The 13,711-nt window shown below is 47.6% G+C and overlaps 1 protein-coding gene across 3 annotated transcripts in view; it reads left to right on the top strand.

Moving 5' to 3' along the window:
• The window catches only part of LOC137534895 (zinc finger protein 530-like), a 47,345-nt gene that overhangs the window by 18,612 nt on the left and 15,022 nt on the right, over positions 1–13,711 (top strand). For all 3 annotated transcript variants that reach the window (XM_068256583.1, XM_068256584.1, XM_068256585.1), the window contains 2 exons: positions 9,297–9,475; positions 9,593–9,719. In XM_068256583.1, coding sequence (XP_068112684.1) covers positions 9,297–9,475; positions 9,593–9,719 — 306 coding nt within the window. The remainder of the gene's footprint in view (positions 1–9,296; positions 9,476–9,592; positions 9,720–13,711) is intronic.

Consider the following 13,711-nt stretch of genomic DNA (forward strand, 5'->3'; position numbering starts at 1 on the left):
CTGCTGACACACACACCGCTGCTGACACACACACCACTGCTGACACACACACTGCTGCTGAAACACACACCGCTGCTGATACACACACAGCTGCTGCTGCTGACACAAACACTTGCTGCTGCTGCTGTCATGTGTGGCTAGTTCTGGCCAGGCTGGCATCTTAGGTGATGTGGCGGGAGGCAGGGTGCCAGGCTAGAGGAGGACATCAGGTTGAGGTGGACACTGGACTGTGGAGGAGTGGGCTGGCTGCACTAGGCTGGTGGTACCTGGTCCTGAGCAATCTGTCTGTGGCTGGCTGCTGTGTGTGGGGAGTAGAGCGCAGTTGCCATATGGGGTCAGCGGGCGCCACGCAGGCAAATAGGTCAGCGGACGCTGGGCGAGCATCTTCTCCACTTGCAGGGGGCGGAGCTATTCAAGCTCGGCTCTCTCCAGTAGAGATGGCCCGAACGGTTTGCGCGAACTTCGGTGCGAGTTAGACCCGCCCCCTATACTACATCATTAGGCTCAACTTTGACCCTCTACATCACAGTCAGCAGACACATGGTAGCCAATCAGGCTACACTCCCTCCTGGAGCCCCCCCCCCCTCACCACCACCCTTATAAAAGGTAGGCAGCATCCGCCATTTCACTCACGTGTGGCTGCAGTAATTAGAGAAGGGAGAGCTTCCTGCAGAGAGACATAGGGAAAGCTTAGTTAGACTCTTATTAGCTTGCTCCTTGCTGATACTTATTGCTAAAAAGCACCCCTGAACAGCTCTTTTGAGAGCTTATGTTGTTCTTGTGATCTATTTTTTTTTTGTGTGTGTGTGTGTGTGTCCCACAGCCCTGTCAGTCAGTTGCAGCTGGCCCTTGGCCCCTTGGTAATTCCTACTGTGCCACTGCCAGGCCCAGCACATTCAGTGACTACCTGTTCACGGTACCTGTGTGTGTGACAGCTGCACATTTGTAATACCAAGCCCTGCATACCTGTTCAGTGCACCTACCTACGTGACTGCAAGCAGTGTTATAGTATATACCAATCACTGCACCTGTTCACGGTACCTGAGTGTGTGACAGCTGCACATTTGTATACCAATCACTGCATACCTGTTCAGTGCACCTACCTACGTGACCGCACGCAGTGTTATAGTATATACCAGTCACTACACCTGTTCACGGTACCTGTGTGTGTGACAGTTGCACATTTGTAATACCAGTCACTGCATATTTGTTCATTGCACCTGTGTGACCGCACGCTGTTTTATATACCATTCCGTGCATACCTGTTATCTGCACCTGTGTAACCGCACATTGTTGTACCAGCAGTCACTGCAACCTGTTCACTGCACGTGTGTAACTGCACATTGGGCTTGATTCACAAAGCGGTGCTAACCTACTTAGCATGCCTAAAGACTTTTGGGCGTGATAAGCTTGCACTAAGTAGGTTAGCACCGCTTTGAGGGAAAAACTAAGTCCAGTGCAAGCGAAACGGCGCATAGGGTTTAATGCCATTGCGCGCGTAAAACTTTAAGCGCAAAACATTGCACGCAATTTTATTTTATCACGCCTAAACTGAGTTTAGGCGTGATAATGGGCTTTTCACCAGCGTGCTAACAGTTAGCATGGCTTTGTGAATCAAGCCCTTTGTATTAGTCAAGTCAGTGCATACCTTTCACTTTATCTCCCCCAATATGGACAAAACAAGAGGCGGAGCCAGAGGCAGGCCACCTGCCAGGTCTGTTCGAGGTCACGCTGTCGTGATTTCGTGCGGCCCTCGACCAAAGTACAGTGTTCAGAAAAAGGCACGTGCCATCAAACCCCAATATTGTCTGGACGTAGTTGACTATTTAACACAGAACTCCTCAGCTTCCGCACAGAAGCGTGACATATCTTACTCCTCCTGCTCTGATTCTGGCACCCCACTTAACACTCTGTTGGCAGCCATGACCAAAGTGCCATCATCCCAGGGCTCAGCGATGTGTAAATGTTTTGTGTGTCTGCCTCAGATGCCATCTGTACTCTCTGCCATTGAAAATTGAGCCGTGGAAAGACCAAGACCCGCGTAGGGACAACTACCTTACGAAGGCACATGATTACAAAGCACAAACTGCAATGGGAAGAACACCTGAGGAAAAGCAGCACACAAAAGCAAAGCCACACACCGCAGTGGAAGATACCAGGCCGCAATTATTTCTCAAAAAAAGCGATATCCAAACTGTACCGTGATGTTGAAAGGCAAGTGGTGACATCTCTGGCACACAGCGTTGGGTCAAGGGTCCATCTGACCACAGATGCCTGGTCTGCAAAGCACTGTCAGGCCTGCCTGAAGACTAAGTCAGTCCCCACACACAGTATCTCTGCCTGCACGCTGTGTGACTGCCTGCCCCAAGACTAAGTCAGTCCCCACACAGCATCTCTGCCTGCAGGCCGCTTGACTGCCTTCTCCGCCACCACCAGGCGGATTCCTGAATTTTTAAGGCTGCTGCTAGCAGCGGCCGCTATGATAATTTTTCTGCTGCGTCTACATGCCTGCCTAATTTTTCTGGCTGCACTGCAGCTGCAACAACAAAACAACAAGCATGTACATGTGTCAATTCCCCTTCGTGATCGTTACCTTGCCGCGGTGAAGGGGCTTGCGTATCACAATGAAGCAATGACCAGCTGTCAGGAACTATGTCTTTTTCTTCCTGCTGGTGGCAGCAAATGCATGATTTTGTCAGTTATTTAATCAGCCACCAGCAGATGGCTCTGTCGTCGTTTATTCCTGACCTCACCTACAGATGGCGCAAGAAACCTTGTGTATGGACTCTCTTCCACCAGCAGAGGTCACCACCATTCTGTTATCTCTGCAAATTGTTGCAGCAGGTGATTGGACATATAAGGACTGCTCTGGCTTGCAGCAGGTGCCAGAACTTCCGTTCCCTTGCCCTGAGGAGCTGCCTGGCCTCTCCTGTCTCTTGTATCTGATCCTTGATATCCTGTCTGTACCTATCTGTCTTACCTGAAACTTGGCTTGTTTGACTACGATTATTGTATGCTGAATTGGTCCTGCGTCTCTTGTATATTTACCCTGTATATTATTGTATATATTTGCATTGTGTATTTTGGTATTAGTTAGATAGATAGATAGGCTGGGGTGGTTTGGGGTTATGTATGTGGTGTCTTGGAATTTTGCTATTTGTCTGCATTGCTGTGCTTACTTCACTGGTACACTCTATAATAAACGGGTGTTTAAACTTATTCAAATCCTGTCTTGTGTTTCTCTGCCATTGTGGTGTTCCCTAAGCAAACCTGGTTATAACAGTAAGTTCTGGCCCTATATCACACCACTGCAGAAAACACTGGTTCCAGGATTTGTATAACATGGATTATCAAGAGGCTTTATATTTTGTTTTACTGGCTGAAGAAAATAAGGACCATTGCTATGATTTTCTCTCAGAGTATTCTAAACCTTACTTGCAGCAGACTTATGCTAATATGTATGGTTTCATTAAGCAACGCCTGTTCACTACACAGGAGGCCCAGGCTTTTGTTGAAGTATTGAGGGAAGTAGCTTTCCCTCCAGCGCGGGATGAATATTCCCCACCTTTTGATAAGGAATTGGTTCAGAGTCTAATCTATTTATTAGAGGATGATGAGGAGACATTTATAGATTATTACAAAAAAAAGGATGAGACATTCCTGCAGAGTTGTATTAATTCAGTACAGTTACTAATTCGTCATGGAATCTGTAAGCATGAATCTGCTTTTCCTTTAATTTTCACCTGGAACTCTCTGTCTACTTTGCTCAACTCTCCTCCTCCACCTGTTAACTCTTTATTCACCTCTCTCGGCCAAGCTCCTCAGCATTCCCGCAATCAGCACTCAATTCCCACTGCAAAGAAGTCTAATTCCGCTCTAAAAGTTGTCAGCAAGGTTAAGCCCAGGCGAAAATATTTTTCCACAGCCTCTATTCATCATTTGCCATCGGAAACTCTCAATCTGGTTCAGCCCGCACAAACTGGGGTGCAGCCCGCACAGACTCTGGTTCAGCCCGCACAAACTGGGGTGCAGCCCGTACAGACTCTGGTTCAGCCCGTACAGACTCTGGTTCAGCCCGCACAAACTGGGGTGCAGCCCGCACAAACTGGGGTGCAGCCCGCACAGACTCTGGTTCAGCCCGCACAAACTGGAGTGCAGCCCGCACAGACTCTGGTTCAGCCCGCACAAACTGGAGTGCAGCCCGTACAGACCCTGACTCAATCGGCACAAACTGTGGTACAGCCCGCACAGTCTCTGGTACAGTTTCCGAAAACCTTGTATGTTTCCAGCCAGATAGCTGAAAAGGAGTATGCGCCCAATCAGATAGCAGAAAATGTATGTGCATCCAGTCAGATTACAGTTGATGTGTGTGATCCCAGCCAGGCTGCAAGCAATCTGTATGTATCCAGTCATATTGCAGTAGATGTGTGTGATCCCAGCCAGGTTACAAGCAATCTGTGTGCATCCAGTCAGGTTGCAGTGGATGTGTGTGATCCCAGCCAGGTTACAAGCAATCTGTGTGCATCCAGTCAGGTTGCAGTGGATGTGTGTGATCCCAGCCAGGTTACAAGCAATCTGTGTGCATCCAGTCATATTGCAGTTGATGTGTGTGATCCCAGCCAGGCTGCAAGCAATCTGTATGCATCCAGTCAGATTACAGTTGACGTGTGTGATCCCAGCCAGGCTGCAAACCATTTGTATGCATCCTGTCATAGTGCAGTAGATGTGTGTGATCCCAGCCAGGCTGCAAGCAATCTGTATGCATCCAGTCAGATTGCAGTAGAGATGTGTGATTCAAGCTGGGTTGTAGACAATATTAATGCTCTCAGTCAGACTGAGGAAAATTCCTATGCTTCTAGCCAGATTACAGAAAACTCATTTGCTTCCAGTTGGACACCGGAAAATTTAAATATTCCTGGTCAATTTACAAAGATGTTTTTAGTTTCTGCTCAGCCCAGGGTCCAGCCAGCAGCTCAGCCCAGGGTCCAGCCAGCCGCTCAGCCCAGGGTTCAGCCAGCCGCTCAGCCTAGGGTCCAGCCAGCCGCTCAGCCCAAGGTCCAACCAGCCGCTCAGCCTAAGGTCCAGCCAGCCGCTCAGCCTAGGGTCCAGCCAGACGCTCAGCCCAGGGTCCAGCCAGACGCTCAGCCCAGGGTCCAGCCAGACACTCAGCCCAGGGTTCAGCCAGCCGCTCAGCCTAAGGTCCAGCCAGCCGCTCAGCCTAAGGTCCAGCCAGCCGCTCAGCCTAAGGTCCAGCCAGCCGCTCAGCCTAAGGTCCAGCCAGACGCTCAGCCTAGGGTCCAGCCAGACGCTCAGCCCAGGGTCCAGCCAGACGCTCAGCCCAGGGTCCAGCCAGACGCTCAGCCCAGGGTCCAGCCAGACGCTCAGCCCAGGGTCCAGCCAGACGCTCAGCCCAGGGTCCAGCCAGACGCTCAGCCCAGGGTCCAGCCAGACGCTCAGCCCAGGGTCCAGCCAGACGCTCAGCCCAGGGTCCAGCCAGACGCTCAGCCCAGGATCCAGCCAGACGCTCAGCCCAGGATCCAGCCAGACGCTCAGCCCAGGATCCAGCCAGACGCTCAGCCCAGGGTCCAGCCAGACGCTCAGCCCAGGGTCCAGCCAGACGCTCAGCCCAGGGTCCAGCCAGACGCTCAGCCCAGGGTCCAGCCAGACGCTCAGCCCAGGGTCCAGCCAGACGCTCAGCCCGATTCCCAGCCAGATGCTCAGCCCGAGGCCCAGTGTTCTCTTTTTACTGTCCAATCTGTTAATTTAAAGTGTCTGTCTGTAGAGCAACCAGATCTCACTCTGCTCAAGTTAGTTTTGTTTCCATCAACAGTAAAAGTTATTCCTCGCTGTCCTTCTTGGGATAAGCTCAGGGACTGTAACCTGGTGGCCACCAGTAGCAAAGACCATCGACCCTTGCAGGACGCTCTGGTGAATACCGAGTGGTCACCTAAATTCCATGCTTTGGGTTTGTCCTCTCCTTTGTGCCAGTGTCAACAGCTTTCAAAATTATCAACAGTTTTTTACCAACTTCTACTCACAGTCCCTCAGATACCTGTTGCTACACTATGGACTTTATCTACCTTGTTACCAGCACCAGTTGCCCTTCTACAGAAACCATTTAACTCTCCACAGTTTCCAGTGCCTCCAGTTAACTCTCCACAGTTTCCAGTGCCTCCAGTTAACTCTCCACAGTTTCCAGTGCCTCCAGTTAACTCTCCACAGTTTCCAGTGCCTCCAGTTAACTCTCCACAGTTTTCAGTGCCTCCAGTTAACTCTCCACAGTTTCCAGTGCCTCCAGTTAACTCTCCACAGTTTCCAGTGCCTCCAGTTAACTCTCCACAGTTTCCAGTGCCTCCAGTTTACTCTCCACAGTTTCCAGTGCCTCCAGTTTACTTTCCACAGCTTCCAGTGCCTCCAGTTAACTCTCCACAGCTTCCAGGTGCCTCTTCAGCACAGACTCCAAGTGCCTCTTCAGCACAGACTCCAGGTGCCTCTTCAGCACAGACTCCAGGTGCCTCTTCAGCACAGACTCCAGGTGCCTCTTCAGCACAGACTCCAGGTGCCTCTTCAGCACAGACTTCAGGTGCCTCTTCAGCACAGACTCCAGGTGCCTCTTCAGCACAGACTCCAGGTGCCTCTTCAGCACAGACTCCAGGTGCCTCTTCAGCACAGACTCCAGGTGCCTCTTCAGCACAAACTCCAGGTGCCTCTTCAGCACAGACTCCAGGTGCCTCTTCAGCACAGACTCCAGGTGCCTCTTCAGCACAGACTCCAGGTGCCTCTTCAGCACAGACTCCAGGTGCCTCTTCAGCACAGACTCCAGGTGCCTCTTCAGCACAGACTCCAGGTGCCTCTTCAGCACAGACTCCAGGTGCCTCTTCAGCACAGACTCCAGGTGCCTCTTCAGCACAGACTCCAGGTGCCTCTTCAGCACAGACTCCAGGTGCCTCTTCAGCACAGCCTCCAGGTGCCTCTACAGCACAGCCTCCAGGTGCCTCTACAGCACAGCCTCCAGGTGCCTCTACAGCACAGCCTCCAGGTGCCTCTACAGCACAGCCTCCAGGTGCCTCTACAGCACAGCCTCCAGGTGCCTCTACAGCACAGGCTCCAGTTGCCTCTACAGCACAGCTTCCAGTTGCCTCTACAGCACAGCTTCCAGTTGCCTCTACAGCACAGCTTCCAGTTGCCTCTACAGCACAGCTTCCAGTTGCCTCTACAGCACAGCTTCCAGTTGCCTCTACAGCACAGCTTCCAGTTGCCTCTACAGCACAGCTTCCAGTTGCCTCTACAGCACAGCTTCCAGTTGCCTCTACAGCACAGCTTCCAGTTGCCTCTACAGCACAGCTTCCAGTTGCCTCTACAGCACAGCTTCCAGTTGCCTCTACAGCACAGCTTCCAGTTGCCTCTACAGCACAGCTTCCAGTTGCCTCTACAGCACAGCTTCCAGTTGCCTCTACAGCACAGCTTCCAGTTGCCTCTACAGCACAGCTTCCAGTTGCCTCTACAGCACAGCTTCCAGTTACTTATAAAGTATCTGTTTCCACCTTGCATTGGTGCTTATGGCCTTATGCTTGGGAATCCCCCTTGCCACCCATCTTGGACACTGTAGTGGCAAGTCTGAAGAATCTTGTTTTGGATCTTGAGATTCTTTTGTGGTTTGTGAGGAGCGTCCAGAGGCCGCTCCTAAAGGGGGGGGTAATGTCAGGAACTATGTCTTTTTCTTCCTGCTGGTGGCAGCAAATGCATGATTTTGTCAGTTATTTAATCAGCCACCAGCAGATGGCTCTGTCGTCGTTTATTCCTGACCTCACCTACAGATGGCGCAAGAAACCTTGTGTATGGACTCTCTTCCACCAGCAGAGGTCACCACCATTCTGTTATCTCTGCAAATTGTTGCAGCAGGTGATTGGACATATAAGGACTGCTCTGGCTTGCAGCAGGTGCCAGAACTTCCGTTCCCTTGCCCTGAGGAGCTGCCTGGCCTCTCCTGTCTCTTGTATCTGATCCTTGATATCCTGTCTGTACCTATCTGTCTTACCTGAAACTTGGCTTGTTTGACTACGATTATTGTATGCTGAATTGGTCCTGCGTCTCTTGTATATTTACCCTGTATATTATTGTATATATTTGCATTGTGTATTTTGGTATTAGTTAGATAGATAGATAGGCTGGGGTGGTTTGGGGTTATGTATGTGGTGTCTTGGAATTTTGCTATTTGTCTGCATTGCTGTGCTTACTTCACTGGTACACTCTATAATAAACGGGTGTTTAAACTTATTCAAATCCTGTCTTGTGTTTCTCTGCCATTGTGGTGTTCCCTAAGCAAACCTGGTTATAACACCAGCTAAATCAATGTGTTGGGGTTGGGGGGCACACCTGACCCAAGAAGATAGATAATAAGGTCGTTGCTTCATTGTGGACAGACCAAATTCGATCAGCTGGACACTCGCTCACTGTTGTTCTGTCATTCAGCTACCTCAGCCCGACCATATGGGCTTGAAAACCGCCATGGCCTGCACTCTCGCCATGGTGCGCACCAGTCCAGCACAGCCATCACTACACAGATTGCTGTTTGCGGTGCATCACACAGTGAGTTTAGTCTGTCAGTGTGAAGCAGTACACTAATTACACTACCTGATTGATGTATACACATGCAAGATGTTTTAAAGCACTTTAGGCCTCCAATTTAGCAGGCAATGTGATTTCTGCCCTTAAAACACTGCTGTGCGTCAACTCCGGATTTTTCTCGGGGACTTTTGGTGTGTATCCCACTCCGCCATGCCCCCCTCCAGGTGAAACATCTTTTCCATCACTTTTGTGGCCAGCATAAATGTTTCTAGTTTTCAAAGTTTGCCTCCCCATAGAAGTATTTGCAGTTCGTGAAAGTTCGTGCAAACCGAACTTTTGCGGAAGGGCGGATGGAAGTGCTGTTGATCGTGATGTGAATATCTGGGAGGGGTGGTGCAGCACTGGTCGGGAAAATTAGGAGCTTAGTTTTATCCAGGTTAAGCTTCAGGAAAATAGCTGACATCCAGCTAGGTTCACCATTTGAAAGGTCCATCTTCCTTCCTCAGGATAATACTGTACCATAGTTTCAGCAGTTGAGGTGGGTGTAGGTCCATCTACATCCCACAACATATGAATGCCCTGAATTTAAAGCCATTCCCAATATGCCATAGCTTGGTTGTGCCGTTTCTGTGATAGAACATACTGGTAACTGCTAGACAAGCATACGTGACTTAAACTGCAGAATATTAAAGGGTAGCATGCATGTAACAGTAGCATTCTCCCTCCAGAAGAGTCACATGATGTTGGGAACACCTCAAATGGGCACCTTATATCACATTCTGGTGATCCTGCTAAAGACAAAGGCATCATACAATGTTCTCCAAGAGGAAACAGCATCTATGAAGGCACCCATCACAGATTGATGGATTGTTCACAGGAAGGTCACACCAACTCCCACCATTGTCAGGTAGGTGGAACTGAGGACCTGAAGTTTACATATGCATCCAGACTGTATTGTATTTTGTTTATTCAGTGTTCAAATATTATAACTGGTACTTTCATTATTCTCATTTTATGGCTGAAGTGGGAAGAGCACAGAAAAGTACAAGTTGTGATTAAAGAGGAAGAAGAGTCGCATGTGAGGGGAGATCAGCAGTTTGTGGATGAGGGAAAAATAATGTGGACAGTTAAGGAAGAGGAATGTCTTCTAGGTATCAGAATAAGTACATAATCTCAGTATAACCTCATTATTCCAATGAATGAGTAACTGATGTTGTATTAAAGGCCCATCTCCATTTCTCAGTATAGCATCATAGTACCAACAAATAAGGTAGGAGATACAGTACTCCATATGAAAGGCCCATCTCTATTCCTCAGTATAACATCATAGTACCAACAAATGAGGAGGAGATACTGTACACCATATGAAAGGCCCATCTCCATTCCTCAGTATAACATCATAGCACCAACAAATGAGGAGGAGATATTGTACACCATATGAAAGGCCCATCTCCATTCCTCAGCTTAAGATCATAGTACCAACAAATGAGGAGGAGATACTGTACACCATATGAAAGGCCCATCTCCATTCTTTAGTATAACATCATAGCACCAACAAATGAGGGGGAGATACTGTACACCATATGAAAGGCCCATCTTCATTCCTCAGTATAACATCATAGTACCAACAAATGAGGAGGAAATACTGTACACCATATGAAAGGCCCATCTTCATTCCTCAGTATAACATCATAGCCCCAACAAATGAGGAGGAGATACTGTACACCATATGAAATGCCCATCTCCATCCCTCAGTATAACATCATAGTACCAACAAATGAGGAGGAGATACTGTACACCATATGAAAGGCCCATCTCCATTCCTCAGTATAACATCATAGCACCAACAAATGAGGGGGAGATACTGTACACCATATGAAAGGCCCATCTTCATTCCTCAGTATAACATCATAGTACCAACAAATGAGGAGGAAATACTGTACACCATATGAAAGGCCCATCTTCATTCCTCAGTATAACATCATAGCCCCAACAAATGAGGAGGAGATACTGTACACCATATGAAATGCCCATCTCCATCCCTCAGTATAACATCATAGTACCAACAAATGAGGAGGAGATACTGTACACCATATGAAAGGCCCATCTCCATTCCTCAGTATAACATCATAGCACCAACAAATGAGGAGGAGATACTGTACACCATATGAAAGGCCCATCTCCATTCCTCAGTTTAACATCATAGTACCAACAAATGAGGAGGAAATACTGTACACGATATGAAAGGCCCATCTCCATTCCTCAGTATAACATCATAGCGCCAACAAATGAGGAGGAGATACTGTACACCATATGAAATGCCCATCTCCATCCCTCAGTATAACATCATAGTACCAACAAATGAGGAGGAGATACTGTACACCATATGAAATGCCCATCTCCATCCCTCAGTATAACATCATAGTACCAACAAATGAGGTGGAGTTACTGTACACCATATGAAAGGACCATCTCCATTCCTCAGTATAACATCATAGTACCAACAAATGAGGAGATACTGTACACCATATGTAAGGCTTATCTCCATTCCTCAGTATAACATCATAATACCAACAAATGAGGAGGAAATACTGTACACCATATGACATGCCTATCTCCATTCCTCAGTATATTATCATAGCACCAACAAATGAGGAGGAGATACTGTACACCATATGGAAGGCCCATCTCCATTCCTCAGCTTAAGATCATAGTACCAACAAATGAGGAGGAGATACTGTACACCATATGAAAGGTCCATCTCCATTCCTCAGTATAACATCATAGTACCAACAAATGAGGAGGAGATACTGTACACCATATGAAAGGCCCATCTCCATTCCTCAGCATAACATCATAGTACCAACAAATGAGGAGGAGATACTGTACACCATATGAAAGGCACATCTCCATTCCTCAGCTTAAGATCATAGTACCAACAAATGAGGAGGAGATACTGTACACCATATGAAAGGTTCATCTCCATTCCTAAGCATAACATAGTACCAACAAATTAGGAGGAGATACTGTACACCATATGAAAGGCCCATCTCCATTCCTCAGCATAACATCATAGTACCAACAAATGAGGAGGAGATACTGTACAGCATATGAGAGGCCCATCTCCATTCCTCAGTATAACATCATAGTACCAACAAATGAAGGGGCGATACTGTACACCATATGAAAGGCCCATCTCCATTCCTCAGTATAACATCATAGTACCAACAAATGAGGAGGAGATAGTGTACACCATATGAAAGGCCCATCTCCATTCCTCAGTATAACATAGCACCAACAAATGAGGAGGAGATACTGTACACCATATGAAAGGCCCATCTCTATCCCTCAGTATAACATCATAGTACCAACAAATGAGGAGGAGATACTGTACAGCATATGAGAGGCCCATCTCCATTCCTCAGTATAACACCATAGTACCAACAAATGAGGAAAAGATACTGTACACCATATGAAAGGCCCATCTCCATTCCTCAGCATAACATCATAGTACAAACAAATGAGGAGGAGATACTGTACACCATTTGAAAGGCCCATCTCCATTCCTCAGCATAACATCATAGCACCAACAAATGAGGAGGATATACTGTACACCATATGAAAGGCCCATCTCCAATTTTTATGATGGCTTCATAGATGATGGGGAGGGAGGCCCCTCTCCATTTCATAGTATAAGAATATCATCAATTTAAAATATTGCCTGATTTGCCGTGGTACTGCTCAGTGGTGATTTCCAGATTACCATAAATTACTGTGTAACAGTTAAATGTTTCCTCCAACAGGGGGACACAATGTTCGGAACACCTTGGAGGGACGTCTTATCTCACCTCCAGATTTTAATGCAGAAGGCAATGTTGTCACACAGTGTTCTCCAGGAGGAAACCCCATTACTGGAAACACCTCCACTTTGACAGATGGGGCTGGACAGAGACATAAGCTGATTTCCGAAATAGATAAATGTTCAGCATCTACATCAGTTGTTGATGGGAATCATCCCACAGGGGAGTCGCCGTATATTTGTCCACAGTGTGCGAAATCTTTTATCTCTAAAGGTGGCTTTTATTCACACCAGACAAGTCGCACATGTGAGAATCTTTTCTCATGTACAGAGTGCAGTAAAAGTTACACTCAGAAAAAGCACTTTAACAGACACATGAGAACTCACACTGGGGAGAGGCCTTTTTCCTGTTCAGAGTGTGGGAAATGCTTCACTGTGAAGGAGAAGCTTCTTCGCCACCGTCAACTCCACACTGGTGAGCGGCCTTTTTCCTGCACAGTGTGTGGAAAGAGCTTCACTTGGAAGGATAAGCTTGATCGGCACCTAAAAACACACACTGATGAACGTCCTTTTTCATGTTCAGAATGTGGGAAATCTTTTGTACAGAAAGGATACCTTACAAAACACTGGAAAAGACACATAGGTGCTCACCCTTTTCCCTGTTCAGAGTGTAAAAAGTGTTTCACTGAGAAAAGCAGCCTTCTTCGGCACCACCAAACCCACCACCGATGAGCGTCAGTTTTCATGTTCAGAGTGTGGAAAAAAATTCATTCAGAAAGGAGACCTTTTGAAACACCAGAGGACTCACACGGGCGAGCATCCATTTTCATGTTCAGTATGTGGAAAAGGTTTCATTCAGAAATGTGAGGTTTTGAAACATCAGAGGATTCACACTGGTGAGCGTCCCTTTTCCTGTGCAGAGTGTGGGAAGAGCTTCATTCAGAAACCTAATCTTGTGAAACACCAAAGGGTCCACACAGGTGAGCGGCCCTTTCAGTGTTCAGAGTGTGGGAAATGTTTCACTGAGAGTGGAACGCTTCTTAAACACCAGAGAACCCTGCACTGACTGCAACAAGGACCTGAAAATGTTACACATTGCATCAACTGCCAAATAAGAAAGCTTAGTGTGTTGCACATATGTAAGTTTTTGCTATAAATCTGTCTGGATTTAGGCAGGCTGCATTTAGTAGCCCGTTATTGGATGGAGAGAGGGAGTTCCTTCCCCAGTACAAAGCAGATCACCTGACTCAGCCCACCTCACCCCAAAGCTGACAGAGATTAAGCCCAGGATTGTTACTGTTGCCAAGATTCTTATATGTGGTTTATTTATATGGAGGCACAGAG

Source organism: Hyperolius riggenbachi, chromosome 10, assembly GCF_040937935.1.
Source record: "Hyperolius riggenbachi isolate aHypRig1 chromosome 10, aHypRig1.pri, whole genome shotgun sequence".
In the NCBI taxonomy this organism is placed as follows: domain Eukaryota; kingdom Metazoa; phylum Chordata; class Amphibia; order Anura; family Hyperoliidae; genus Hyperolius; species Hyperolius riggenbachi.